General features: G+C 52.9%; 11 protein-coding genes across 11 annotated transcripts; 9 read left to right on the forward strand and 2 right to left on the reverse strand.

Annotated features, from left to right (window-relative positions):
• The first annotated feature begins 1251 nt into the window (after positions 1–1251).
• BDZ99DRAFT_468347 (uncharacterized protein) lies at positions 1252–2521 on the forward strand. Its single transcript, XM_033721222.1, has 2 exons — positions 1252–1740; positions 1819–2521. Exons 1-2 carry the CDS (start codon positions 1459–1461, stop codon positions 2194–2196), a joined length of 660 nt encoding a protein of 219 aa, XP_033570360.1. The 5' UTR covers positions 1252–1458; the 3' UTR covers positions 2197–2521.
• A 215-nt stretch (positions 2522–2736) lies between these two features.
• BDZ99DRAFT_512163 (acyltransferase-domain-containing protein) lies at positions 2737–4679 on the forward strand. The gene is made up of 4 exons (XM_033724606.1): positions 2737–3427; positions 3550–3647; positions 3738–4025; positions 4107–4679. Exons 1-4 carry the CDS (start codon positions 3060–3062, stop codon positions 4304–4306), a joined length of 954 nt encoding a protein of 317 aa, XP_033570361.1. The 5' UTR covers positions 2737–3059; the 3' UTR covers positions 4307–4679.
• A 94-nt stretch (positions 4680–4773) lies between these two features.
• BDZ99DRAFT_526751 (uncharacterized protein) lies at positions 4774–5924 on the reverse strand (the record flags this gene model as incomplete). The annotated part of the gene is made up of 3 exons (XM_033726169.1): positions 4774–5103; positions 5166–5537; positions 5589–5924. The coding sequence occupies 3 exons, from the start codon at positions 5922–5924 to the stop codon at positions 4774–4776; spliced, it is 1038 nt and encodes a 345-aa protein (XP_033570362.1).
• A 422-nt stretch (positions 5925–6346) lies between these two features.
• On the reverse strand, positions 6347–6956 carry BDZ99DRAFT_576280 (uncharacterized protein). The gene is made up of 4 exons (XM_033728567.1): positions 6944–6956; positions 6748–6826; positions 6507–6599; positions 6347–6441 (listed from the first exon to the last, which is right to left on the reverse strand). The coding sequence occupies exons 1-4, from the start codon at positions 6949–6951 to the stop codon at positions 6412–6414; spliced, it is 210 nt and encodes a 69-aa protein (XP_033570363.1). The 5' UTR covers positions 6952–6956; the 3' UTR covers positions 6347–6411.
• A 174-nt stretch (positions 6957–7130) lies between these two features.
• BDZ99DRAFT_453715 (uncharacterized protein) lies at positions 7131–10084 on the forward strand (the record flags this gene model as incomplete). Its single annotated transcript, XM_033718343.1, has 3 exons — positions 7131–7391; positions 7812–8479; positions 8522–10084. Exons 1-3 carry the CDS (start codon positions 7229–7231, stop codon positions 10082–10084), a joined length of 2394 nt encoding a protein of 797 aa, XP_033570364.1. The 5' UTR covers positions 7131–7228.
• A 1050-nt stretch (positions 10085–11134) lies between these two features.
• Positions 11135–13555, forward strand: BDZ99DRAFT_368183 (ATP-dependent permease MDL2; the record flags this gene model as incomplete). The annotated part of the gene is made up of 3 exons (XM_033714776.1): positions 11135–13003; positions 13058–13184; positions 13236–13555. Coding segments are annotated over 3 exons (2316 nt in total), but the record flags the coding sequence as incomplete, so codon positions are not given.
• A 220-nt stretch (positions 13556–13775) lies between these two features.
• Positions 13776–14460, forward strand: BDZ99DRAFT_172105 (uncharacterized protein). The gene is made up of 3 exons (XM_033712984.1): positions 13776–13877; positions 14041–14226; positions 14372–14460. The coding sequence occupies exons 2-3, from the start codon at positions 14092–14094 to the stop codon at positions 14426–14428; spliced, it is 192 nt and encodes a 63-aa protein (XP_033570366.1). The 5' UTR covers positions 13776–13877; positions 14041–14091; the 3' UTR covers positions 14429–14460.
• A 614-nt stretch (positions 14461–15074) lies between these two features.
• Positions 15075–16097, forward strand: BDZ99DRAFT_468352 (uncharacterized protein). The gene is made up of 2 exons (XM_033721223.1): positions 15075–15298; positions 15362–16097. Exons 1-2 carry the CDS (start codon positions 15177–15179, stop codon positions 15930–15932), a joined length of 693 nt encoding a protein of 230 aa, XP_033570367.1. The 5' UTR covers positions 15075–15176; the 3' UTR covers positions 15933–16097.
• Positions 16098–16367: 270 nt separating this feature from the next.
• Positions 16368–19672, forward strand: BDZ99DRAFT_503407 (uncharacterized protein; the record flags this gene model as incomplete). Its single annotated transcript, XM_033723962.1, has 3 exons — positions 16368–16995; positions 17160–19147; positions 19203–19672. 3 exons carry the CDS (start codon positions 16368–16370, stop codon positions 19212–19214), a joined length of 2628 nt encoding a protein of 875 aa, XP_033570368.1. The 3' UTR covers positions 19215–19672.
• Positions 19673–20283: 611 nt separating this feature from the next.
• BDZ99DRAFT_503408 (putative 2-(R)-hydroxypropyl-CoM dehydrogenase) lies at positions 20284–21617 on the forward strand (the record flags this gene model as incomplete). The annotated part of the gene is made up of 3 exons (XM_033723963.1): positions 20284–20600; positions 20697–20805; positions 20932–21617. 3 exons carry the CDS (start codon positions 20284–20286, stop codon positions 21343–21345), a joined length of 840 nt encoding a protein of 279 aa, XP_033570369.1. The 3' UTR covers positions 21346–21617.
• A 1077-nt stretch (positions 21618–22694) lies between these two features.
• Positions 22695–25724, forward strand: BDZ99DRAFT_503409 (glycoside hydrolase). Its single transcript, XM_033723964.1, has 2 exons — positions 22695–25096; positions 25165–25724. Exons 1-2 carry the CDS (start codon positions 22965–22967, stop codon positions 25307–25309), a joined length of 2277 nt encoding a protein of 758 aa, XP_033570370.1. The 5' UTR covers positions 22695–22964; the 3' UTR covers positions 25310–25724.
• Positions 25725–26036: the final 312 nt, after the last annotated feature.

Raw genomic sequence — 26036 nt, forward strand, 5'->3', positions numbered from 1 at the left:
GCTTTTGCCTTTTTACTTTGTTTTACACAATGGAAAATCTATAGATAATAAGCAAGTCCTGACCCTGAATCGATAGGACTAAACCGAAGCAAGTTGAATTGGCATTGACCAACGGCTTCTTGTATCGGGCAGGGTGATTGAAAGGGGGCTATAACGACCGACGGAGGAAGTCTTGTTCGGAAATATTTCGTGGACAAGTGGGAATGCGTTTAGTGAAGATTTCCTGCAAAACTGGACGAGGCGACTGCCTTCCTAAACACGCAGTAGAATGCAGAAAACGTGGTTAGGAAAGGCGAAAAATGACACAGGTTGAAAGGTTGATTTAGGGTTCGGCGCACGTGCCCTCGCTCCACGTGAATTAGATGAGGTTACCTATTTCCGTCCTACATTCGAGGTTCGGTAGTCCTAAAAATAGACGAGGAAATTCGAAGATTTGTAACCCGCCACGTGCCCGCTTGTCCCCTATGATGAACGTGTAGCCACCCGCTTTGACCGACGAACACTGCCTACCGAAATGAAAGTCCTGTTTGCTAGTTCTTTTGCAGCCTCCAAAGCCGAATCCCGGCTGGGCAGCTGAAGAGAATTCCACGGTCGGCCAGGACAGCAGTATCCCAAGAGAGGATAGCCTGAGGTGGTCTCCACTTTCATTCCCTTCCCTTCGCGGCTCACCTCTCAAACCAGCTGGGCAGCAGCCCCCAATCACGAGAAACACCAGAAGCAATCTCGCACAACTTTTACACAACCATTTCGATGAGCGATTAATGGCCCCCAAGTATTAGTATCACGCAACACTAGTACTGCCTTCATGAAGGATGCCAGCCGATCAGCATTCAGGTGCCCCGGACTACGTAGCCCTTAGTCCCTTGTTCGTCATCGAAAGTGCGAGCCGGCGAGAATGATAGACCGTGATTCAGACATGAGGTGGCTGATATCGAACTGCGCCCTAAGGCTACCAGAAGCTGATGTGAGTGAGGCTCCAGCCGAAGCTGAAGATCTCGGTCGCTTCTGCACTTCAGCCCTTCCAGTGGCGCATGGTCGTCGAAACAACGTGGAGTATCCCGTCTAGACTGCGTTCTTAATGTTTTAGCTCGGTCGACCGCCAGCTGGCATGAAAGTATAGTGTGCATGAACTTTTGTGGGTCGTTCCTCGACTTCTTATCACCCTTTTTCATTGGTGCCTCAGAACGGCTGTCTGCAGGGCTGCTTACCACCGTGCTAGCACCGTCAGCACAGTTGCGCTTGTGCTGATTTGAACCCTGGCACGCCCGGGGAAAGGCGTCCACGGGTAGCTATATGTACGCCATTGCCACTTTCTTCTGGACATGATCTTGAGTAAGCTTTAAGACTTCATCTTCACTTCTTTCCCGCCGCATCAAGGACAATTCTCAGATATTTGCCCTTCGATAGCCGACACCTTTTTGCTTGCGTGGCATTTCTACTTTGCCGCCTTCATACAACATGGCGTTTTTACCAATCTTCCTCTCTTGCTTGCTACTCTCCATTTTGTCGATAACAAATCTTGCGCTTATAAGCTCGATGGTTGCCTGGCTACACATACAAAAGACCCAGGTCAAAAGCTACGCTATCAACTGGCCAAATGATTCCTTCCATCTGCAGGCTTTACCGGAACACCTCTGGTTGGACCAAGGACACACGTCCAACGGAGTTGCTGGCTATGGCTTCTTTCTAGGCCTGGTAGGGCTATATGTCGCATGGAGACAGCGAAAGCGAGACGGAAGGGTAAGTTTGCTTCGGCCAGCTCTGACAAAGACATGTGCAGGTCTTTTGGTTCTGGACCATAAACTTACTCGCGTCTAGGGTCCTTCCAAAACACTCCTGGGGCTCGTCATACTACTCTCGCTAGCCGTTGTGTTCACTCTCGTGGCGCTCGCCTTCGTCTTCACCGTCGCGCATGATACCAAAGGCCAAACAATCCTGTCGTCAGTCGCAAAAGCTGGCGTCAAGTACCCCGCGCACAAATGGACTCCGGCGACATGGTACAAAGCTGTTCTGAAATTGCCCCTGGCCGACGGTAGCGTGCGATCCGATATCAAGTCTCACGTCACCAACATCGAAGCATGGGAATACATGCTCATCCCGATCTTCCTTACCGACATCCTCGCACTGGGAATTGCGGTCACGGCGATGATGAAGCAGCGAAAGGGTCAGCCTTCCGAAAATCCTACCGAAAAATGAGCAATCGCTTACGTCCTGGAAGAAATAAAATACAGCGGCCTCAACCGCGGAGAGAACAAAGTACCACTTGAACCGTATCGACCAACTGTGTAATAATTCCAGTGAGGAATTTGGGATATCAAAAGCGTCGAAGGGGGTCTCTTGTCTTGGAGGATGGTTCGTAGGCTTACGACTCTCATTACCCTACGGAGGGGGATAAAAAATCTGGGACTACATTTATATTTCTAGTTGGATTTTGGTTGCGATTTGGTCGCTGGGATCATTCCTTTCAAGATATCCACTGTTCAGATACCATTAATACGACTTTCGTTGCATGTTGCTTGAACATATCTTTCATGATGAATTGAAATGGTGTCAAGGTGTCTAATCCGCAAGCATCACAAGGCCTGGAACCGAATATTGACCCATGTTCGATCCCTGCCCGCATCGTCATCTGCATTTTCAGGGTCACGCGTACCCACAAACCGGACCTCGATTTGCGATCTAGAATAGAAGCGGACTGCCTCACCCAAAACCACCGTCCCAATTCTCTACTTGAACCCTCGCATGACTATCCTCATATCAATAGTGAACTTCTACTAGTCTAACTTCTGCGTGGAATGTCGAAATAAGAATCGTATCAAGCTTCTCACCGCCGGCAAAATAAGCATCCCAGAAAAGAGCCCACAACTTCACATGCTCCACCACCCTTGCTAGACCTCAGAGCTCCCACATCCTCCACCAAAAACCTCAACCCTCAAATACAAATACGAATTGATTGCGCTCAAAGCCCCGACCCGCCTCTCGCGATAAGCCCAACCCAGCGGCCGTGAAGCGCCGCAGCTCAGCTCAGCTCCCACCACCACCTTCCAGACAACCCCACCATGCCCGTCCTCCTCTACGCACTCCTCCTCCCCGCCGTTCTCGTCTTCGCTCTACACGGCTTCTCCCGCATCACTCCCGCGAACTCGCACATGTCGAACGCCGCGGCCTTCTACGCGCGGCTTATAATATCATGGGTCGCCATGATCATCGCGGCCGGCTACGGCGTGTTTGCGAGTATAGCCCTCCGGGTGGCGGGGTATGGGGGCATGAGCCAGTGGGCTACAGGGAGGCTGTTTAAGTGGATTATGTGGTATACGACTGGCGTCATATTTGTGGTGACGGAGGGGGGACGGATTGAGGGCGGAAGGAGGGGGGGAATGGAGGCATTGAATGAAAGGCCGGCAGTTTTTGTGGCAAATCATCAAACGTGAGTTGTCTACTCTTTTGGGGCTGAGAAGGTATATATGGTGCTGTTGGCGTGGATCGTGATTCTATTGAACGGAGATCTCTTCGGCAATTGAGGGATGAAGGCTGATTATCTGTGAACAGAGAACTCGATGTCCTAATGCTCGGTACCCTGTTCCCGAAATACTGCAGCGTAACAGCGAAGAAGAGCTTGAAATGGGCACCGTTTCTGGGTTGGTTCAGTAAGTCCCCTTACATTCTACATCTTCTCCTAGCCTTTGCGCAGCAGCCCTCCACACACTGCCCAATACACACCGCTAACACATTTCAAGTGACCCTCTCCAAAACTGTCTTCATCGACCGTGCAAACCGCGCCACAGCCCTCGCCGCCTTCGACGGAGCCGCAAGGCACATGCAAACCGAGCGACAAAGCGTCTGGATCTTCCCCGAGGGCACACGGTCATATGGCGAGAGGCCAGAGCTATTGCCCTTTAAGAAAGGCGCATTTCATCTAGCGATAAAAGCACAGGTGCCTATCGTACCCGTGGTCGTTGGCAACTACTCGCACGTCTTGAACGTGAAAAAGCGGATCTTTAGGCCAGGCACCATTGATGTGAGCGGTATGTGCATGCGTTTCCCTTGTCATTGGATATAGCGGAATGAAGTCGAAGTACATGGCCGCGGTACTAATACGTTTCTAGTTCTGCCACCGATCCCTACTAAAGGCATGACCGCTGCCGATGCAGATAAGCTCACTACGAAGACGCGGGATGCGATGATGAGTGAGTTGATACGGCTATCGACTGTGGCGCCGAATGGTCACACGCCCGCAGCGGCGATAGCGACAGGCGTGGAGCGTGAGACTCAGCCGGCACAGCGGAGAGTCGCAAATGCGCTATAGCGTCTCCTCAGCTACGAAATTCGATCGAATTTCAACTACCAGGAAAGTTGTTCGTCTTGCAATATTCCAGTTCTGGTGCATTTTGAGGCATAGGATCATCAAGCATGATACAAATTCTTGGAGGTGCGGATATGCATCGAAGAAGACATTCGCATTTCACGTACGGCGTTCATAGGTGTCTTGTTGAGGCTAGCATGCACGGGATGTGCAATACCCCCCATTTCGGATCTTTCTTATTTCTCAAAAAGAATCATGTTTGTATGGCAACCTAAAGGGGACGACATAGATCTAGACTTCGATCCAGAAAGAATACGAGCGATATTTTTATTACATGCCAAGTCTAAACGCAAGAATGGGAAGAATGCTGAACGTCTTTACGAGTAAGGGCATGAGCTTAAGACATCAGAAAGGCAGTATGAATAAGTGACTCCCAGGCCAGCTGATATTCATAACGACTCAACAAGCAACTATAATTGGCCTTCGCTACGTAATTTCTGGATAGCGTCTTGAAGTTCTGGAACATCTTCGCCTGACCTGACACAACGTTGAGGAGGTGGAGCATCCCACCTCCGCTCATGCATATCCCTAAAGATGTTTTGGTCTAAGGCATCCCACTCGTCTAACCGTCTCGAATAGCGCTCATTTTGAAACGGGAGAGGCGGTAAGATTATTTCTACGCCATCCAAGGCGCTTTCCTTTTTGACAGACTCAAAGTTGACAAGTTGGTCGATTTGGTGGTCGTGGAGCTGGTGCATCATGCGCTGGTGGGGTTGCGGGTGGAGAAACGCGTCTTTGCACTGAATTTTTGAAGAGTTAGTATGAGTTGCTCTTATTTGTGCTCTTGTAATTAGGATATCACGAACCTCTTCTCTACTCTCCCCCCTATCAAACACCACCACGCCCCCAAAATCCGCAGCTCGGCCCAGTATCCGACGACGTCTGCGATGCCGTCAGGGTACTGTTCCATCGCTTGATACGACATGTGGTAGAAATCGGTTGGAAGGACGAGATAAGGGGAACGGGCTACAGGTTTCCTCAATGTGCCGTCGTAGCTGGGTGGATATGTGATGGGTGGTGGTTGATACAGGATTCGCTCTGTCGGTATCGCGTCGCCTTTCACCTCTTTGTATAGGAGTGCTGCGATTTTGTGGCAAGCCACTGCGATCATTTCTAATAGGCGTAGTTTAAACTCTCTTAAGTCGAAAGTGGTGTTTTGATATGCTCGTGCAGTCTGCATGTGTTAGAAGCTGAGGATGGTATAAACAGGGAAATTTTCTCCAACCTTAGCATCGAATTGTAAGATGTCGAAGTTGAAATTGCCCTTGAACTTCTTCAGAATCGCAATCGAATCCGAGCTTAAATGTCCATGGGCGGTGAGGTCTTCCCGCTTGGTGACATTGAAACAATCTTCGAACACTCTAAGAAGTGGCAGACCCTCGATGATTTGCGCATAGGTCTCTTTGGCTATTTCCGTGGCAATCACTTTTGTTAAAATTTCTCTCAACGCTTCTTGGTGCTCAAGTCCTAAGTCATTCACAGATACCTTGGTAGCATGGGGTTCGGCCACCCATATGGCGAGTGTCTCGTCAAAAGTGCTGAGTTCTTGTGCTGCAAACATTGTTGAGGTATCACACGGGGCGGGTCTTAGGATATCTTGCACCTTAAAAGTCTAGTATGATTGGCGGCGCTTAGAGATTGGTAGGAGGTTTTGTCCATGTATGAAGTATGAGCGTCTCCCGGTTGAGGTGGGGCTGTTCTGTTTGAGGTGGCATTGCTGGGCCGAATCTGGATTCGCGGGATTAAATAGGCGCATTGGTTGCATTCAGAGTAAATGTAATGGTAAGGTTCGAGAAAATGAAATGAACCCATGATACTTCAATGCTAGTATCAGGCGACTGCTTATAGGATGAAGAGAATGCTGTGAATGATGACTGAAGGCTGGCTTTTCACACTCCATGATGCAGTCAACGCGTCAAACACAATAGCAATAGTTTCAATGCAAGCTCTAATCTCGAAATATCTTCGTTGTTTGTACAAGTGGGGTAGCTACCGACTCTCCAAAACCCGAGTGCAGTGCTTGCGCGGTCATCAGGTATGCCTCCGCTCTAACCCTCGCTGAACCAAGTCTTGTGGCCCTGTGTAGCGTAAGTGACTATTGTCGGGCCGGAGGGAATCTCGTCGTCGGTAGACTTTGACATACCAGAACAGTGCGGCCCATCATGTACATGCTGCCGGCAAATCCAGTCCAGAGCATCGCATAGTACGGATACATGATGAACGGACTGCGGGGTGTCTGCAAAGCCAATTAGCCTCCGTGCTGATTCCGACTTCATCTTCTCGTGTCATATTGTGATCCGATCGCCTTCGGGTGTCCTTCCGACGGTTGTACGCTCCTCCGTAAGGGCATCGAGATCGTGAGCGTGAAGATTGTGAGAACGCACCTTCCACCATTGTCGAACACCATCGTGCTTTTGAAAGAGGGCTTGGTATTCCGGGACCCGGTTCTTGCGGTAGACGAAGCTGTGAAGAGAGCTGTGTTAGCCGTGGTTTGGAAAGGGCGGCTGCTCGGATGAGCACAAGTCCATTGGACCGCAGCGTCGACGCAAAGCTGACGCACTGAGAGGCCCGGATACGTACCCAGCCATGGTGAGAGTGGAGAGTATGTGCTTGACGAAGCAGTCGGTGTCGGGGCGCAATGGGAGGTTGTGGTTTGGGTTGCAGAGCTGTGGTGAGGTTGAGATCGTTCGATCACAGCGGAAAGAGCCGATTGGCGCTAGCTAGGTTGGATCGAGCCGCCGTTCACGAAAATGGAAGACGCGACTCTGCAGAATCTCAATCTCCGTTCTACAAACGCTTTCGCTGTTCAATTTCGCCTGATGCAATGTCGGACGGCTTCAAGTTAGGCTCGTCGCCGCAAAGTCGATGCCACCGGCCCTCGACCGGCTCCTCGCCAGCCCGTCTGCGTTGCGCGTCCTGAGAGCTATCGTCGAGACCCCAAATTTGCCCCTAGGATACTTTAGGTCGACCAATTGCTGTCTCCGGATAGCTTCGAGAACGAGGAATCATTCTAGCAATGCGGCTACAAGTCCATTGGAACCTGGGGCGGAAAAGAAAGGGGCTGGCGAGGATTGTAAACCACAGAAGTTACCGGTTCGACCGGCCAAACTATCAAGGTCGGAGAAAGGGCCAGGAGATACAACAGCAATTGGGAAGAAAGATAGCGTTTCTAACGATGCGGGATTTCAGACTGTACGGATTCGAAAATATGAGTTATCAGGCGCAGAGGAGGAACCAGGAGACGGAGGCGCATCCGGGCCGAAGGAAGCTGTTCAGACAGTTGCATATCCACTGAAAGGACGGATTCGAGGTTTCAATTATACGAAACCCGTGAAAGGACGGAAAGCTCCTGCTGTGGCTGGCATTGAGAATGTTAGCGCCTCTTGGGCAGAATTCGACCAGCAGTCAAACCTTTCGCAGCCTCTTCCAACCGAACCCCTCAACAAAGACCTTGAGAGCCCCGACCAGGAGATCGAGGACCCCCGCACAGAAACGGAGGTTAAATCTAATGCCAGGTTGTTATCAAGACCGCGCCGAATTCAGCTCAAGGCTGATACCCCGGAATACCGCCTGGACTTCGAATACTGGGTACAGTTGTTACAATTTCAGGAAAGGGCTCGCGGGCTTGAAGGGGTACGGGAAATATGGAACGGTATGAGAACACGGGAGATCGATCTTCCTACCACAGGGTTCGCTGCTACGGTGCTCTGGGAAACATTTGTCAAAAACTTTGACATTGTCGAAGAAGTGATCAACTACGCCTCAGATTTGAAGATGAGAACCGGGCTAGAGTACGAGGCGCTGTATGCAAGTTGCATTGGTCACTGGCTTCCGCGCAGAAAAACCGCGGCCTATAAATTTCACAAATCCTTGATCAGGAAATTGGCTCCAAATAAGAAATCACTTCGTGATGTCCTCCCCCGCTTTGCTAAGACGGCGAGGACGGGTCATCTCGACACACTCAGAACGATTTATCTGGAAAACAGTGAACGAGACGTCTACGACACATTTATCCCGACGCTATACCAGAGAGACAGATCACGGGCCCAGGAATGGCACAATTTCTTGATTAAGCACAACGATATCCCTTCTAGGTCTCTAGCTGGTAGTCCAATGGTTGCAGACCTTTCTGCTTATCGGGGCATATCTCTTCAGCAGACTCCGGTACGGACTGTGGATCGAGACGAGCTTGCAATGCGTCCTGACAGTATCATTGAGAGTTTCTCGCCCAACCACTTGAGAGGCGCACAATCCGAAAAACCAAAATTCAACCGCGAGATAATGAGCAGGCTTCTTGGAGAATCTCACCACGTGAAACCAAAGAAAGAGTTTGATGATTCATTCTGTGCGCGTCTCTTCGCTACCAGGGCGTTCTCTCCAACTTCAGTCATAAAAGGCCTCGGGATGTTTGGCATCGAGGCAATTGGTCCACTCGCGTTGAGGGAAATGGGTCTCCGGACACATCCCTTGGATGAGATGCCCCGAAGGTTCAGAGAGCTCAAGGAAGCCGGTGTTACGATTGGCAGATCAGTCTTCTCTAAAGCCATCGAGAAGTTTACCGTCGAGAATAGATTGGACTTGGTTCGAGACCTGCTAGAAAGCGATCAACACCCGGACGTTCTTGAAGATACCAAGGTCCAAGAAGAGCTCCTTTCTTTCTTCATCTCGAAAGAAGACTGGAGACAAGTCCACCGCACCTTAGCCATCCTCACCATATTTCACGCGGATCCCAACGTCGAGTCCTGGAATCTGATGCTACGGGCTCACAGCAAAAGCACTAGCGGCACCGAGGTCAACCGCGTTCTCAAAGACATGCATGCCCATGGCGTGGAAGTAACGCATCTGTCCCTAAACCATCTCCACGCAAACATTCTCCGCCGACGTAACCCATCCAAACGCCCAGTCTACCGCTACGGAGACCGCTTCGACGACCTGCGCTTTCTCGCTAAGATCTGGCTCCGCATCCTGCAAAACGGCGGCCATATAGAGCCATGGCGATGGCGCGAAATCCTCCGCCGCTTCGGCATGACAGGCCGTATCAGGGAGCTTCAACGTCTTGTTCTTTGGCTCGCTGCTTGGTACTCTCCGCGAAAAGCCAGTCAGACCCTATCAGCATTTTCTATGCCTGTGTCACCGGCGAAATTACCCTCTCTTATAGCTCCTGACGTCCCCCCTTCGCACCCAGCGCATCCCTATCAGAAACTCTTTCCCCCCTCTTTCCAAGAGGCCCTGGTAGAATGGGGCTTCAAAAGTGGGCTGGCGCATAATTCTAAGCGCGAGCGCTCTCTTGCCCGCCGCAGAGGACTACACCTACCGGCGAAGATCAAACCTGTCCGTTGGACGGACGGGCTCGAAATTCTCGTCGAGCTCTGTGAACAAGGGGTCTTTGTTAAAGACAGCACGATCAAGAAGGCGATACAGACGCGTATCGTAATCTTGTATGGGTCAGGTGTGTCGAATCGTAAGGAGAATCGGATGGCGAGGAAGCGGAATCCGTGGATGTGGCAAGACATGATTAGGAGAGCGGAGGAGGTATGGGGGAGAAGATTGTTTCGCTGGCCCGGGAGAGAGGAGGAAGAGGATGACAGTGGTGAGAGGAGCAAGAAAAAGAGAAAGAAGAAAAAGGAGAAGGGCAATGATGAATCGTCCCGAGCAAGGGAGCGGCTGTTAAAAAGACAGCAGTCAGGCATGAGAGAGCTGAGGGGCTTTTTGAGAAAGTAGACAGAATGGTATACCCGAGATTGGCGAGCGGTGCGAGAAGCACTGTGGCAGCAGGTTCACGAGCACATTGTATATTTCATGTATTTCAAACAAAGTTCATTCCGGTTTGATGCCCTCTGTTGAACGCGCTAGCCTCATGGAAATGCATGTATCCGACCTACAAGGCGTACATTGCCTTGGCTAGTCTTCAACCGGACGAAATCGAAGACTTCAAGCTCGAGGTCGCTTGGGAGGTATGAGAAGCCGGACAAATGTACATGAGCTGGTCAATACGATGAGCCATCCATCGTCTCAATCGAATTGGTCGATGGTTCTTCCTCTAGCGATCGTAATTTGGAGTGGGGCTTCATGGACAAAAAAAGGTTGCGATGATATTCCTGCCATGATAGTGAAGCAGGGGAGGCATAAGGAAGCTGTGTCCAGGTTTAATCCTGAAGTGTTCTTGTGGTGGGTGGAGTGGGGGATGGCTAAATCATGACAACCCTTTCAAGGCACATTGCTGTAGTCCGCTCCAACACGCATTGTCAATTGCGAACATTCTAGTGGCTTTAATAGCGGATAGCAACCTAGTCAGGCTTCAGAATTACACTATAGTTATGTTATGTCAAGGTAACAAACTGGGGAAGCCCGAACCCGTTGAAATGCAATCTTGGGGTTTGATTTTGGTGCTTCACTGGCTTATGCTGCACGTTCCCACTTGTAATAAAGGTATAGATCGCGGTGTTTGCAGTCTAAGAAGTTTGGGAATGCATTAGAAAGAGATGGACGATGAGGTGAAAGGCCAAACCAGGCTTAGTCTAGGGCAGATCGATCGCCAAGCTTCCCCGACCACGGCGTCACCATCTCCGCCGGCAAGCCGAGCGACTTTTGCTTGTCCCAGGAAAGTGGACAAATCAACCTCCACCCTCCAAGCTCTCAACACCCCTCCATCTGTCCCCTCTTGTGCGCCGTATCAATGTCTCCGCATAGAGGCAGCTGAGCATACCACCCTCCGACAGCTACATAGCCCATCGACACGACTTCAGGGATCCTCGCTTCCGCGCCGGAGCCATGCGCGGCTCAACCATCGTCCTGAACAAGGCCTGGAACAGCCCGGGAAATGGAGCTCTCTTCTCCAAGATAATACAGCAGCGCCCAATTGCCCCAGCCCGTGCCTCACAGCCCTCTTTCCGCCAGCATACGACGTCTACCGCGCTCGCAACGGCCCCACCATGTCCACCTCTCCAGCTCTCGCCGCGAATCCAGCCTACTTTAGCTACCGTCATCCCTAGACAGACGCTGCTTCCAGCACGGAGAACATTCTCGATATCAAGAGCGTTAGCCGAAGAACAGCGGGCATCGCCGCCGGAAAAGCGCAAGCCAAAGTCCTACCAGGACGAGATAAAGGAAAAGGGCATAATCAACCTTGAAGAGCACGATACCGAGGAAGAGCCAGGCTTCGCAAAATCAGAAAAGGCAACTCAAGCGCTCCAAGTCAATCTGAGCGCCAAGTTGAGCAAAGATGGGGCAGGGCCGGGAAAGCCGGGGAGCATGAGCGAGGTGTGGCGGTTGATCAAGATCGCGCGGCCGGAGCTAGGGACGCTGGGATGGGCATTTGTGTTCCTGCTCGTCTCCTCGAGCGTGTCGCTCTCCGTGCCCTTCTCGATTGGGAAGATTTTGGATATTGCGACGAAGGCTGAGGGATCTACGGATACGCTGTTTGGACTGGATATGTCGACCTTCTACCTGGTTTTGGGAGGAGTGCTTGCAACTGGAGCGGCGGCGAATTTCGGTCGCATCATCATTCTCAGGATTGTGGGAGAGAGGATTGTGGCGAGGCTGAGGTCGCAGCTGTACAGGAAGACTTTTGTGCAGGACGCGGAGTTCTTTGATGCGAACCGCGTGGGAGACCTGATCTCGAGACTGGGATCGGACACCATTATCGTCGGCAAGAGTATCACGCAGAATCTATCGGATGGGCTTCGATCGGTTGTCAGTGGAGCTGCTGGATTCGCCATGATGGGATGGGTGAGCTTGCAGCTGACGGGCATTCTCGCTCTCGTGGGGCCTCCAGTTGCAGTGGCCGCATTCATATCGGGACGAATGCTCCGCAACATCAGTCGCAAGATCCAGAAAAACCTTGGAACCATGACCAAAGTCGCGGAAGAGAGGTTAGGCAACGTCAGGACTAGTCAGGCATTTGCAGGAGAACAACAAGAAGTTGGCCGATACAACCGTCAGATCAGGAGAGTATTCAACCTGGGTAAGCGGGAGGCTTTGGTTGCCGCTACGTTCTATGGAAGCACCGGACTAATGGGTAACCTGACGGTCATCGCGGTTCTCTACGTCGGCGGCAGTATGGTCAAATCAGGAGCTATCACTATCGGAGAGCTATCATCTTTCTTGATGTACACAGCCTACGCTGGGTCCAGCATGGTCGGTCTTTCTGGATTCTGGGGAGAGATGATGAAGGGAGTTGGAGCAGCGAGTCGACTTTTCGAGCTCCAAGACCGCAACCCAACCATATCACCAACTGTCGGAGAGCCTGTCAAATCTGCCCAAGGCCCGATCGAATTCAAGAACGTGTCCTTCAGCTACCCTACCCGGCCTGCTGTCACCATTTTCAAGGATCTCAACTTCACCATCCAACCTGGTACGAACGTCGCCATCGTTGCGCCTAGTGGAGCCGGAAAGTCTACAGTCGCCAGTCTGCTTCTCCGATTCTACGTTCCCAACACTGGCCAAATCTTGATCGACGGGCGGGATATCACGAAGCTGAATGCCAAGCAGCTACGGAGGAAGATCGGTTTTGTGGGTCAGGAGCCTGTACTCTTTTCCGGGACCATTGCAGAGAACATCGCGTACGGTGTGCCGCATGCTACACGCGCCGAGATTGTTACTGCAGCCCGCAAAGCGAACTGCCAGTTCATTGGCGACTTTGTAAGGTCTCCTCTCCACTGACATAACCCCCTACATACATACTAACGTTTCCAGCCCGACGGACTCGAAACTCACGTCGGTGCGCGCGGCACCCAGCTCTCAGGCGGCCAGAAACAGCGCATTGCCATCGCGCGAGCCCTCATCAAACAACCCGACATCCTCATTCTCGACGAAGCAACTAGTACGCGCACCCTTCCTTTCCCCATTTACTCTCCTTGCTAACACTCTATAGGCGCTCTCGACGCCGAGTCTGAAACTCTCGTCAACCAAGCCCTGGGAGTGCTCCTCCGCGAGCAAAACACCACCATCAGCATCGCACATCGTCTCTCCACGATCAAGCGCTCCGACCGCGTCATCGTGATCTCGGCTGACGGCGACGTCGCCGAGGAGGGCACGTACCGCGAGCTGGCGAATAACCCAGACGGGGCCTTCACGAAGCTTATGGAATGGCAGATCAGTGGGGGGGAGGAAGAAGATAGGGAAATAATGGTGAAGGGGCCGAAGGTAACTGAGGAGGAAGAAATCGAGGCTGATCTAGAGAAGCCCGACGACGGCGAGATCGAAACCGTCGAGGTGACTAAGAGCCGGAGTGGAGGCAAGGGGGATGAAAAGCGGTAGACGAGGATTCCCCGGAGAGGCGGTGAAGCGCACCCGCATTATTTTCGTGGGTGAGAAGTGTTGCAGGGGCAGGGTATTGGAGGCTCAGCGGGAGATCAGATCAGCGCCGCCTGATGTGGCGCCATGATACCCGCATTTCTTCCAAGGTTGGAGGATATTTTATGTTGCCTCCTTCGTGATTGCATAGCTGGCGTTTCGGGTTCGAGCGATGGGGCGAGTGTGAGTGCAGCGGCGGGACGGGAGGTGGAGATGGAGGGTGTGTATATTAGGTCTCTACTCCCCCAGTGCATGGGATCGCCTCTTAACTGTTGCATAAAGACAAACAAATAACATTGACGTTACCATTACCGACTACCACTACTACCTCTTTCATCATTATATCTCCAAGTCCCTCCAAACTCAACTCAACTCAACTCAAGACGATACACGACCGCCACACCGTCCAAGTCCTCAATATTTTCAAGGACAAAATGCCCACCACACAGTCCTCGACCCACCGCTTTGCCCACCCGAACTTTGTCAATGTCGAAACATTCACGACGTACCGCCCGCCAATCCACTCAACGCCGTTCCGGAAACCGGAATGGGTGGATCTGAGCAAGACGATGGAGATCCCGGACCTGCACACGCCGGATGAGGAGCGGAGAGAGGAGGATACGACGCTGGCGAAGGAGGGGGAGGGAAAGGTAGAGGGGACGAAGGGGTCGTGAGTTGGTTGACGATGAATTATGACATGGAGATGGGATACACATATGGAACCACTTTTGGGACAAGGTCGGAGCGAAGGGAATGGGCGTTTTCTGCTGATATCTCGTTACTTGATGCCTACCCGCGCATAGAATTTGGGACTAGATTCTGTGATAGAGGAGATCAGGCGGGATGGGTTTGAGAAGGTTTTTTTTTTGGGATTGGGAGTGCTGAACATCGAGCGCGTGTTCCATATTTCCCGCGGCGAAGAGGAGGAGATTTAGACATAGAGCGAGTAATGATGTGTCTGTGCGTTATGAAACGGGCTTGATACATTCGAAGTTCTTCCATTATTGTAGTAGTGTTTGTGAACGGCTCGTTGCTCATATGCAGCCTAAATTGAAATGGCTTGCACCACGGGACCCGTAATCTGACCTTGGGGTTAAGGACGTCTTGATGTACCCCAAACACAACCCCAATGCGCTCACTGTGGTTACCTTCTTAGGAAATTGAGCTTGGTTGAAGCAAGGCTGCAAGTCGAGTATCCGTTTACGAACATCTCAGCCTTGCGCCCAACGTTGACAGCTCGCACGGACCGTTGCTTCGCGCCCTGAATTGACAGCTCGCACGGACAGCTGAGGCCAGGCCAATCAGATAACGGTCCTACTTTACAGACACATTCTCCTTTGGGCAACGCGTGGCGTGCTGGGTGGGGTGAATCAATTGCTTAGGTAGACCACCAGCTTACACGCTACTCATGTACAGGCGTTGGATGTTGTATATAAATCCAGGTACGCCCACCATGTTGCCTTCAGAAACGTATGCTTTCACAAGCACAAATCAGTCAATCACTTCAAGAGCACGAACGATGGACCCAGTTGTCTTCACACCCCGACTGAAGCTGACGCTAGTCACAAAAATAGAGCGAGGGAGTCCAGAGCTCGAATGGATGCACGAACTGCGCAGCGATGAAAAGGCTTCAAGTTGGAGGTAAGATGCACTCTTCGCGAAGACATCCTCCCTTCAATCTCTTCCGCGACTGACTCTGCCCAGCATATACGGCCGCTCAAAGACCCTCGAAGACACAGAGAAGATCTTAAAAGGCCATCTACCCACCACGGAGGGAGGGGAAAAGGCATACAGAGTCGCCTATGCCGTGCACGAGATGCTCGAGCCAATGAGCGGTTCCGAAGCAGAGAAAGACCAGAAACCAACCAAGTTCGTCGGTCTTGTAACCCTGACGTCGTTCCCTGTCGGCGGTCTTGTGTTACCGGAGGAGTTCGTGCTCCCAGTTGCGGCCGCGACAACGATACTGACTGTCGAGCTCGCGTACTCGTTCATGCCCGCCGCATGGGGGAAAGGATACGCGACCGAGGCGTTGTCGGCGCTGTTTGAGGCCGGCAAGAGGGCGCGGGCGTTCTGGGCGCCTTTCGAGAAGGTTTATGTGAGGGTGATTGTGAATGGGGGGAACCCGGCGAGTTTGCGGGTGATGGGGAAGATGGAGAAGCATGGGATGAAGAAGAGGGGGGTTTACGAGTTGGATCATAAGCCGTTTTTCTTGGGTGGAGAGTGGACGGAGCATAGTAGCTTGCATATTTTTGGGATGCATCTGATTGAGCGATGAGTGGTGGCAGCGACGAGATGGTTTGATAAAAGCATAATTCTAGAGGTCTTCGAGCAGGGGAGTCTTTGCATGGGGGAGCTGTTAAGCAAGTCGTGGGGATATAGATGGTAAATTGAATACAGTGAATGCACGAGTTGTTTGTTCTTCCATAGGTGCCATGAAGAGGGAGGTAACGCAGGTGTCAATGTCGAACCTAAACTCAACCTTCATTTTTCAGAGTGCCAAGGCGCACTAGATAGTGGAATCACCATTATGGGAATTTCTAAGCAGCTTGATGGGATTCGCAAGATGAAGTAGCGGGACTTAGCCCGAAACCCTACGGCTTGGTTGGTGCATGTGACATGAGAAGCTGATGACGGCCAAAGTATTCATGGATGAGGCTGATAAATTGCTGGATGAGGATGAGCTGATGATACAAGGTAGGTCACTAAGATAATGCACCGTTCGGAAGCGAATGCTGTCACGGGCAACTGGGTCCGGATGACGAGAGAGGTGCAGCACGACAATCCGGGCTGCTGCCCAGCCGTACCTGAGGGGCACAGAAGACTGCGGAGGTCGATCAGCTCCCCCATCGGTGTGCAAGATGGGCGGAATCGCGTTGGGCGTTATCAGCAGACATGGAGAGTGTTGGGACAGCAGCCGGCACCGTCAGCCGAGGAGCGCAAGACAGGAGCCTGGGAGCGGTGCAGGCTCGCGGGTGGTGAGAGAAAGGGCCGGAAGCGTCTTCGGCACGCCAAACCATCCGGACGGCTGGCCTCCGCTGTCGGGCTGGTGGGTGTCGCTGGTCGCTGGTGGTTGGTCAGGCCTGAGCAATGGAATCATCATGCGGCGCGCGACCAGACTGGCTCCAGCTCATATCTGCCCTGCACTCACCACCAGCCCTCGACATCATCAACTCCTCTCGCCAGCCTGCTATTCCTCCCAAGCTCCCCCAATTCACAACTACCTCCCACCGTGTCGCTGCTCAGCCGGACTCGACTTACAGTCGCGCGGGCGGCGTCGACGCTCTCCCTCTCGCCACTCGGCCGCCGCACTAGCCACCGCGAATTCGATCTGATAAAAAGTAAGTCCATCTGATAAAAGCTGCACCACCACAACTCCCGTCGCTCTTCTCCGCATCCCGCGGGGAGAAATCCTCTCCGCCAGCACGACGCAGCTTTTTCCCTCCACGCCCTCCACCAATTCAAATCAGAAGCCCTCGCTGACCATGCTTCGCCGTCCACCTAGCCCCGTTCTTTGTCGCCAGCACCTCCTCCCGCGCACTCTCCAAAATCCCGCCCTCACAGCCCACCATGGCCGCCGCCGACCCCCAGCACCACCATCGCCGCATCCCGTCCTCGTCGACCTCTCATCCCCACGATCCGATACCATGTGAACCCAAAGAAATCCCGCAATTGGCCCTGTCGCCGTCCCAGCCCGACCAAATCTCTCCGCGATCCTCCGGCGAGTCTGTCGAATGGTCCAGTGACTCCGAGGCCCCATCGACCCCCAACACCGAGCCGCAGATGGACGAGCTGGTCGACCGCCTCGAAGACCTGCCTATCGCTGCTGTCAATCTCGACAACCAGCCGCGCCAACGACGTGCCTCCACCACCCTCATCTCAGAGAGCCCCGCCGGCATCAGAAGGCTGCTCGGCGATGGCGAGACAGCGACGAAGCTGATCAGCCAGTGTTGTGGCGGTGGATGCTGCTTGTTGAATACACTTGTTCCGGATACGTCGTCTCCCGGCTACGACCCTGTCGTCATTCCCGACAACAAGGCCTTCCGGAGCTTGAACCTGCGAATTGGTCCCCTCGGTCTGAATACCGAGCTTCAGAATGTCACTCCGCTACCACCCGTCACGCTCTCCTTTGAGCCGGTGCCGGCTGCGCAAGAGAAGCACGTTTCAGTCGTCCACAAGCAGCCCCCGAACTACGTCCAGCCACATCCTCCCTACAATGTCTACTCTGCTCCCATCCACCACGCACGCGAGCTGACGAAGCCTGGAGCCGAGAAGAGGACGTTCCACTTCGACATCGATGTCACCGACTATCCAGACGAAGGAGGCGTTGATTTCAAGGTTGGAGGTGCCATTGGTATTTGTCCACCAAACGCGCAGGAGATTGTGGACGAGTTATTCGATGTCCTCTGCATACCTAAGTTCGTTCGAGAGAAGCCAGTCTTACTCAGGACTCAGACCGGAAGATGGCCTACCATTTGGGGAGAAGACAAGCCGAGAAAACTCGTAACAACCCGTCGAGAACTACTGACATGGTGTGCCGATGTTCAGAGCCACCCCCCGACGAAGAACATCCTCCGCCTCATGGCCGAATACGCAGATGCCCCGAATGAGAAGAAGATCCTTCTCTATCTCACTTCCGCCCAAGGCCAAGCCACTTTCTGCGACCTCAGGACTACCTCCCACATCACTGTCGCCCAGCTCCTCAGTGCTTTCCCGTCCTCCAAGCCACCACTTCCAGCTTTGCTGTCTGTTCTTACCCAACTCATGCCGCGCTTCTACTCCCTCTCCAACGACCCACATGTCTCCTCCGCTCGCCCTGGTCTCCCCGGCGGCCGTCGCCTTATCGAAGTGGCCGTCACTATCCACGAAACGCCTGACTGGCACGCCCCGGGTACCCAGCGCACTGGTGTTGGTAGCGGGTTCATGGAACGCATTGCCCACGCCTTCATCACCGCTGAAAGTGAAGGCATCAACCCACGCGAGGTTCTCGACCTTCGTATCCCAATGTTCCGCGGTCTCATGGCAAACCCCCTCTCCCGCGAATTTGGTGGCGAGGGACCCATGATGCTGATCGGTGCCGGTGTTGGCATGGCGCCCTTCCGCGGCTTCATCCTCAACCGCCTCAAGAACGCCAATTGCGCCAACAAGATCTGGCTCGTGCAAGGTGTGCGTGATTCCCTCCTCGACGAGATCTATTCGGGAGAACTGGGCGACCATGAGGCAGAGATCAAGCACGTCGTCCAGAGTCGTAAGGCGCACAAACGCCACGGCGAGGCGAAGTACGTGCAGGATGAGGTACGCCAGCAAGCGGATATCGTGTGGTTCGTTATCAATGCGCTGGATGGTCGCATATTTGTGTGCGGTAGTAGCAAAGGGATGGGCGAGGGCGTTGAGCAGGCCCTTGTGGACGTCGCCATGGACAAGGGCGGATTGGCAGAATGGGAGGCGAAGGAATTTTGGGAGCGGAAGAAGGGGGATGGGCAGTATATCGCTGTAAGTTTTCCCATCCACGAAACACGGTGAAATCTTAACGCTAACTTTGACGTAGGAGACGTGGTAGATGCCCTCGAGTTCTTGAACCCTCGGTCTAGTCCTGTATATACCCATTCCTAGCCGAAGAGCTGTAAATACACTTCTTGTCTATTTTTTTTTCCTTATGTTTTCTTTCCTCATGTACTTCATGATTCCACATCTGTAATTTCAACGTATCTCGGCAATTAAAATTGTAGGATTTGCATTAGACGGACAAAACGGGCATACATCTACAGTCAGAAAACCTGCGATACACGGTCGCTCGCGCACCGGTGTCATGAGGCTTCAAATTCTTTGCATTTTCTCTCTTTTTTTCATTTTCCCTTTTGTCTTTTAGGTCTCTTTATGAATTCAAGCTCACGCGTCTTGCCGAGTTGAGCACGGCGTTTGAGGTGCTTGACCACCTACCATCGCATATGGAGATGTCGAGGGGGGTTTTTTTTTTAATTTACCCAACATGGAATCTGTTTTGGAGACAGTAGGCAGATGAATCAATTTTGAACTATCAAAACATTCATATTGAGTGGGCTGGATGCTGAAAGATTATATACTAATTACATTCTTGGCCATGACCTTTTAAGCCAGAAACATCGAATACAGCCTCAGAGCGCAAGATATCATAACAGGCAAGTCTGCCGACCCCGCTCGGACAACAAGCTGCATTAGCGCCAAGATGAAGCTACCGAAAGCCGGGGTGAGGAGTGAAGTGGGGGGAAAGCTTTCCCCGTGCTACCCACCACCGAGTGAACGAAGCCTGACCTCACTCTCAACCGGGCAGTTTTGACGCGTGTGACTTCGTACCTCGAAAACGTGGAGTCGTCTCTTTGGTTCGTGTACATGCCCTCGAACAAGCCTGCCGGTGGCTTAAAGATGATTGCACAATTGAGTTAGAAGAAGGGACCGCATTACCGCATGCAGTAATCCACTTTCTTGATACTTAAATCCAGGCTTTCAAGCCTCCTCTCCGCATTTGCTTCTAGGAGTGCATATATATACATCAAGCCTGTCACTTCTTCCTTCTTCATATTATGTCTTTCGAGGCTTCCTCCGTCTACTCTTAACCTCCCACCCGCATCTCTCCCCTCCCACCTCCCACAATGCCCCCCCAACCCCCCTCCCACCTTCCGCGCCTACACGACAAAACCGCCCTCATCACGGGCGCCAGCAGCGGCATCGGCCGCGCCATCGCCATCGCCTACGCGTCTCACGGGACCAAACTCGTCGTGTGTGCGGATCTGCGGCCGGACGCGCATGGCAACGCCAACACCCCGGAAGACAAGGAGAAGACGCACGATTTAATCAATAAGAGATACGGGGAGGGGAGGGCTGTGTTTGTGCGGTGTGATGTTGCAGAGGCGAGGGGTTGGGAAGAGGTGGTGAGCGAGGCGGTGCGGAGGGCGGGGAGGTTGGATGTGTGAGTGGATAATTTCGTTGTGAGAAGGGGGAAGAGGGGAGGGGGAAGAGGGGATGGGGAAGAAGGTTTATGGGGAGAGGGCTGATAGGGATACAGGCTTGTGAATAATGCGGGTGTCGGCGAGCATAATTATCCAAGGTTGCATCTTATGGATGAGGCGATTTGGGATAAGACTATGGCTGTGAATGCGAGGGGGGTGTTTTTAGTAAGTTCAGTTTTGCTCTCTTCGCCCGCTAGCATGTCCCGAGAGCACTTTCAAATTAAGATGGATCCCCCATCCCCGCCATCCAAATCGCAGCGCCCATAATTTGAAACTCACACCTCTCCCTAGGGCTGTAAGTATGCATTGGTGCAGTTCCTAAAGCAACCCCCCCACCCCTCCGGCGACCGCGGCTGGATCATCAACATTGCCTCCACCTTCGGCATCAACGGCTTCACCGGCGGCCACGGGCCCTACTGCGCCTCTAAAGCCGCGTGCCTCAACCTCTCGAAATCCATCGCGCTCGACTACGCGGCGGATAAGATCCACTGCAATGCCATCTGCCCCGGGTTCACGCAGAGCGCGATGACGGAGGCGACGTTCAAGGACGAGGCGGCGAATGCGGGCAGGTTGGCGGCGACGCCGTGGGGGAGGTGGGGGAGGCCGGAGGAGATTGCGGCGGCGGCGGTGTTTTTGGCGAGTGAGGATAGTAGTTTTGTGACGGGGGTGGGGTTGCCGGTTGATGGGGGGTATTTGGCGATGTGAGGAGGATGAGGAGGAGGAAAAAGAGGAGGGTTGAATTGGTCGATTTTGGTATACGCTGGTCCCTTCGAGGGGGTGGGATGTATGGTGGGAGATATTGGGACTAAGACGGTGGTATGACCGTCACTGTATTCTACCTACTATTTTGATATCATGTCTTGCTACAGATATCTGCACATTTCTCTAGTACCGCTTGTGGCGTCTTGTGGTGTTTTCAGGCGCCCGGTTCAGACGGACGTCTCGGCTTTCGAGGAACTGATAAAGTTGTGTCAAGCCGCCCCAAACTGCGGCATAGCACTTCATACAAATTGGAAGCGTGCTCCGCTATCCTGGGTTTCTGAATTTGCTATGAGGCACCACAAGCGGTGGTAGAATAGTGTGCGGATATCTATGGCCAGCGCACTATAGCTAGCTGCCGAGACTTGCTTGATTGAGGAGTGGACGGGAGCGAATGAGTTTTAGGAAATATCGTGATCGCGACAGTGCTTCACTCTTTTGAAAGTTGCCGCCAGGAGTCACTTGACTAAGAAATGATTGATAAGTGACAGACGGCAGTACTGAAGGTTTTGATGGGTTGAGAAACGGACATAACCCTCTAGAAGGCCTTTTGACAACGACTGAGTCTTAGGTAGTAGATTTCACGAATGCCATGATTAGCTGGCCAGAAGCTACACTACGCACACTTTGTCTGTGCCTTTCCAGCGCAGATATATGACCCTGCACCATTCAGCATCCCCAACCTCTCTCCCCTTACATATGAATTAGACCAGCCTTCGAATGCTTCAACGCGCTGTCATAGGATAGCAACGTGACTTGGACGTTTCCGGCATCATGTGAGAGTGAGACATATGTCAGCGCGAGCCGCATATTCGGCCCTGCACGGGAGATGGTCCTTGTAGTTGCATGATTTGCCATCCACTAGAGCCAAGACGTGCCTTCGTGCCGGTATGGAACGCCGTTCTCGTACTTGTAGCTGCTTTTGGTGGGCTTCATGTGCAAGGGGCGGCTTCTGCGGCTTCGTGTTCGAAGTGTTTCGAAGCTCGTATTGGGGCTGGAGGGTGGTGAAGGTGAGTAGGGAGGTGGCGCCATCGCTTGAGGCGTTGCCCAGCAGCGAGCTTCGAAGCTCTCTACTTCTTGAGTCTTCCAAACTTGAAGACAATCATTCTGTAGAATGTCGTTGAGGACTCCCTGAAACGACTGCGTCTCGTGGTTTTTGGTGTGACAATTTGTGGGGAAGCCTGCCCGGTGCTATTTTTACTTGGCGCCATTCTAGGCAGGGATGGTCGGCAAGGTTACTGTGACAACTGCGCCTCCAAACGGAATAACGAACCTTACACCACCACCTGAGGCCGCCCAGCTGGCCCGAACCCAATTCTTACCCTCGACGACGATACTCACGATACGCTTCCTAGCATCATAGCACTGCCGCATTATTTCGAACTTTGGACTCCTCCACGCTGTGCCCGCCTTTGTCAACACCAAGCCTCGTCACACGCTGAGCGGCTCGTTGCCGCTTTCTTCGCCCGCATTGGGTCCACGGCGAACCAGCCTGTGCAGACTAGGAATCTCTGGAACGGTGGACTAGCATTCACCTCGTGCTAATCGCCGTCGCAGCCATCGCAATGAGTGGACTACCGGAGCGCAGCTTTTCTTTCAACTACCATGACGAAGGGACACTCCAGCCTCGTAGCAACGGCTACCAGCAACAGTACTCGCAGCACTCCCAACCCTATCAAGACGAACCCGCAGTCTCCCCTATAGACCCTCCTCGCAGCCAGCAAATACCATCGTCATACGACGCCCCTCCACCCCCTCCCGCTCACCGGCAGCCAAGCAGCGCCTACAGCCAATACAGCCAGCACCAGTCACAGAGACAGTACGACGGACAGCAGGAATCTCTCCCACGACAAAATACCATACCAAGACGCCCGCTCAGCCAGTCTCCACCCCCTCGTTACGGTGTTGGAGCTGTTCCAAATACTTCACAGCCTCGTCGCCAGTCCGACACCACGCCGGGAATGGACAACTTGAGCACAGCTGCAGCAGGAGGTGGAATTTCAGGAATCGCGATGGGAGTTGCCAGCACAAATGAGCGGGACAGCGGTGTGCAGGCGTTGCGGGACATCGACAACCTATACCGGTCTGGTGACATCGCAGGAGCAAGACACACCCCCTCAGAACGCCGATTTGACCAAGACGACGACAATTACGGGGTACTCAACCAAGCAGCCGTACCACCACGAAGACCCGTCGACCCTCAACCCTCCTACTCCTCCACAGTACCTCTTGCTGCTGCAAGCCACGCTCCAGCCGCAGCGTCACGAGCCGAAAGCTCCTCGGAACGAAGCATACCATTATACAACCAACCCTCTCCCAGCGCCTACCCTTATGCTGATACCCCCTATGACCAATACTCGTCTAGCAACCTCCGCCTCGCCCCTGCCATGGGCGCAATCGACCCCAACACCATCGCCGACGACGGGGACGATGACTTCGCCCAAACCCAACATGGTCAAAAACGCCGCTCCCTACTCCCTTTCGGAAACAATCGTAACTCCAGCCGTGAAGGCATCGCGCCAGCTGCTGCGGGGGTTGGTGCAGGAGCGGCCGCTGCAGGAGCTTTTGCATTTGGCGCGCGAGATGCCAGTGGCACTTATAATGCCGTACCCACGAATGGCGTACAAGACTCTGCCAGCGGTGGCGCTGGTGGCATCGGTCCAGGGGCTGAGAAAAGTGACTGGCTGAACCGCCAAAATAGCGGAAACAAACGTCTCAAGTGGATTGTAGGTACCATCGTCGTGCTTGTTATCATCGGCGGCATAGTCGGAGGCGTGATTGGAGGTGTGCTCTCACGGAAGAACAACAAGTCTTCCTCCAAGCCTAGCGATCAGTCCCCTCAAGGAGTGGCCAACGACAACAAATCCGATCTTGACAAGAACAGCGCCGAAATTCAGAAGCTATTAGGGAACGCGAACTTGCACAAAGTATTTCCGGGCATGGACTACACGCCCCTGAATGCCCAATACCCCGATTGCATGCATACACCTCCCAGCCAAAACAATGTCACACGAGACATGACCATGCTCAGTCAGCTCACAAACGCGGTCCGGCTGTATGGCACCGATTGCAACCAGACCGAGATGGTCTTACACGCTATTGACCGTCTTGAGCTCACAGACATGAAGGTCTGGCTCGGCGTATGGCTCGGAAACAACGACACGACCAACGACCGGCAGCTCGCGCAGATGTGGGAGATCCTAGACGACCAGAAATCCAAGAACAACATCGATGTCTTCAAAGGAGTCATCGTCGGCAACGAAGTCCTCTTTCGAAAGGACCTAACGATAGACGCCCTCGGCAAGATACTCGGAGACGTCAAGAAGAACCTCACAGACAAGGATATGGATTTACCGCTCGCGACGTCGGATCTTGGAGACAACTGGACTGCAGCGCTTGCTCAAGATGTTGACATCGTAATGAGCAATATTCATCCGTTTTTCGCGGGTGTCACAGCCGAAGCGGCGGCCGGGTGGACGTGGACGTTCTGGCAGGGGCATGATGTTCCTTTGACAAAGGGCCTCACGACCAAGCAAATCATCTCCGAAGTCGGATGGCCGTCTGCTGGAGGAAATGACTGCGGTGAGGTTGATTGTACGAGTGATACGCAAGGAAGTATAGCCGGGATCGACGAAATGAACACATTCATGGAAAGCTGGGTTTGTCAGAGTTTGGCGAATGCTACGGAGTATTTCTGGTATGTATATAATCCATTTTCCTTCATCTCGAATCGAGGCTGTAGTGACCAGTGCTAATAAGATACAGGTTTGAAGCTTTCGACGAACCCTGGAAGATCCAGTTCGACACAAAAGGCAAAGAGTGGGAAGACAAATGGGGCCTGATGGACATTGACCGCAATTTGAAAGATGGGGTCAAGATTCCGGACTGTGGGGGCAAGACTGCGGCGTAGAGCAAAGATTTACACTAGCTTGAGTACGGTTATGAAAATATGGGTATGGATATGACTGGGAAGGTGGCTTGTGTGTGCTCATGTTCGTGATACATTTGGTAGGCAAGGCGTTGGTGGCTTTCTTGGGCGGGATTTATGGGGACTACGAGCGGTGAGCGTGTTGTATAGTATATGACATTCCTGCGAAGTCATGAAGTATAGCGGGGGCCATGGGAAGTACCGCTGTGAAGGACGCAGTAATATATTGTAGATAGGACCAATATGCAAACGGACGAGTTTGGCTTTATCCACCATCCTATTCGGTGGGCATCTAGGTAACGTACGCGGATATGTCCTTCCCCATCAGGTTCGTACCCACGCTTCTGTCCTATCTCTACATGTGTCGTAGGCATTCAACACTGAAATGTGTTCTGACAAGTGTACGGAGTATCCCGTTAGGCACTGGAGCTGGTTCACAGACCGGCACTTCAAGGCCAGCTGAAAGACGCTACCCCCCGTTCTGATCTCTCCAAGATAGAGCTGCCACAACGAGAAGGCCAATAGCACTCGCGACGTCGGTTCCCCCAACTCCGGCGAGGAAATTGTCGGTATGTCCTCCGGAGCGTGGGGTTCTCGCTAAGTGTCAACGGCACGCACTCCACAGCACACCGTTGCCAACGGTACCACTCCCCGGCTCCATCTCCGCAAGGAATCCACTTCGACAACCCTACGTCCACTAGGCTGCCCT

This window comes from Mytilinidion resinicola, assembly GCF_010093595.1.
Source record: "Mytilinidion resinicola strain CBS 304.34 unplaced genomic scaffold BDZ99scaffold_27, whole genome shotgun sequence".
NCBI lineage: Eukaryota > Fungi > Ascomycota > Dothideomycetes > Mytilinidiales > Mytilinidiaceae > Mytilinidion > Mytilinidion resinicola.

What these genes read in the sequence shown, in the direction of transcription:
- BDZ99DRAFT_468347 (XM_033721222.1), top strand. Translation starts at nt 1,459, where the DNA reads ATGGCGTTTTTACCAATCTTCCTCTCTTGCTTGCTACTCTCCATTTTG. An exon ending in AGCGAAAGCGAGACGGAAGG is followed by an intron (nt 1,741 to 1,818) that starts GTAAGTTTGCTT and finishes ACTCGCGTCTAG; the next exon opens with GGTCCTTCCAAAACACTCCT.
- BDZ99DRAFT_512163 (XM_033724606.1), top strand. Translation starts at nt 3,060, where the DNA reads ATGCCCGTCCTCCTCTACGCACTCCTCCTCCCCGCCGTTCTCGTCTTC. An exon ending in TTTGTGGCAAATCATCAAAC is followed by an intron (nt 3,428 to 3,549) that starts GTGAGTTGTCTA and finishes ATCTGTGAACAG; the next exon opens with AGAACTCGATGTCCTAATGC. An exon ending in ACCGTTTCTGGGTTGGTTCA is followed by an intron (nt 3,648 to 3,737) that starts GTAAGTCCCCTT and finishes ACACATTTCAAG; the next exon opens with TGACCCTCTCCAAAACTGTC.
- BDZ99DRAFT_576280 (XM_033728567.1), bottom strand. An exon ending in GTGTTCGACAATGGTGGAAG is followed by an intron (nt 6,600 to 6,747) that starts GTGCGTTCTCAC and finishes TTGGCTTTGCAG; the next exon opens with ACACCCCGCAGTCCGTTCAT. An exon ending in TGATGGGCCGCACTGTTCTG is followed by an intron (nt 6,442 to 6,506) that starts GTATGTCAAAGT and finishes TACGCTACACAG; the next exon opens with GGCCACAAGACTTGGTTCAG.
- BDZ99DRAFT_172105 (XM_033712984.1), top strand. Translation starts at nt 14,092, where the DNA reads ATGCCCACCACACAGTCCTCGACCCACCGCTTTGCCCACCCGAACTTT. An exon ending in GGGTGGATCTGAGCAAGACG is followed by an intron (nt 14,227 to 14,371) that starts ATGGAGATCCCG and finishes GATGGGATACAC; the next exon opens with ATATGGAACCACTTTTGGGA.
- BDZ99DRAFT_468352 (XM_033721223.1), top strand. Translation starts at nt 15,177, where the DNA reads ATGGACCCAGTTGTCTTCACACCCCGACTGAAGCTGACGCTAGTCACA. An exon ending in GAAAAGGCTTCAAGTTGGAG is followed by an intron (nt 15,299 to 15,361) that starts GTAAGATGCACT and finishes GACTCTGCCCAG; the next exon opens with CATATACGGCCGCTCAAAGA.
- BDZ99DRAFT_503409 (XM_033723964.1), top strand. Translation starts at nt 22,965, where the DNA reads ATGAGTGGACTACCGGAGCGCAGCTTTTCTTTCAACTACCATGACGAA. An exon ending in AATGCTACGGAGTATTTCTG is followed by an intron (nt 25,097 to 25,164) that starts GTATGTATATAA and finishes AATAAGATACAG; the next exon opens with GTTTGAAGCTTTCGACGAAC.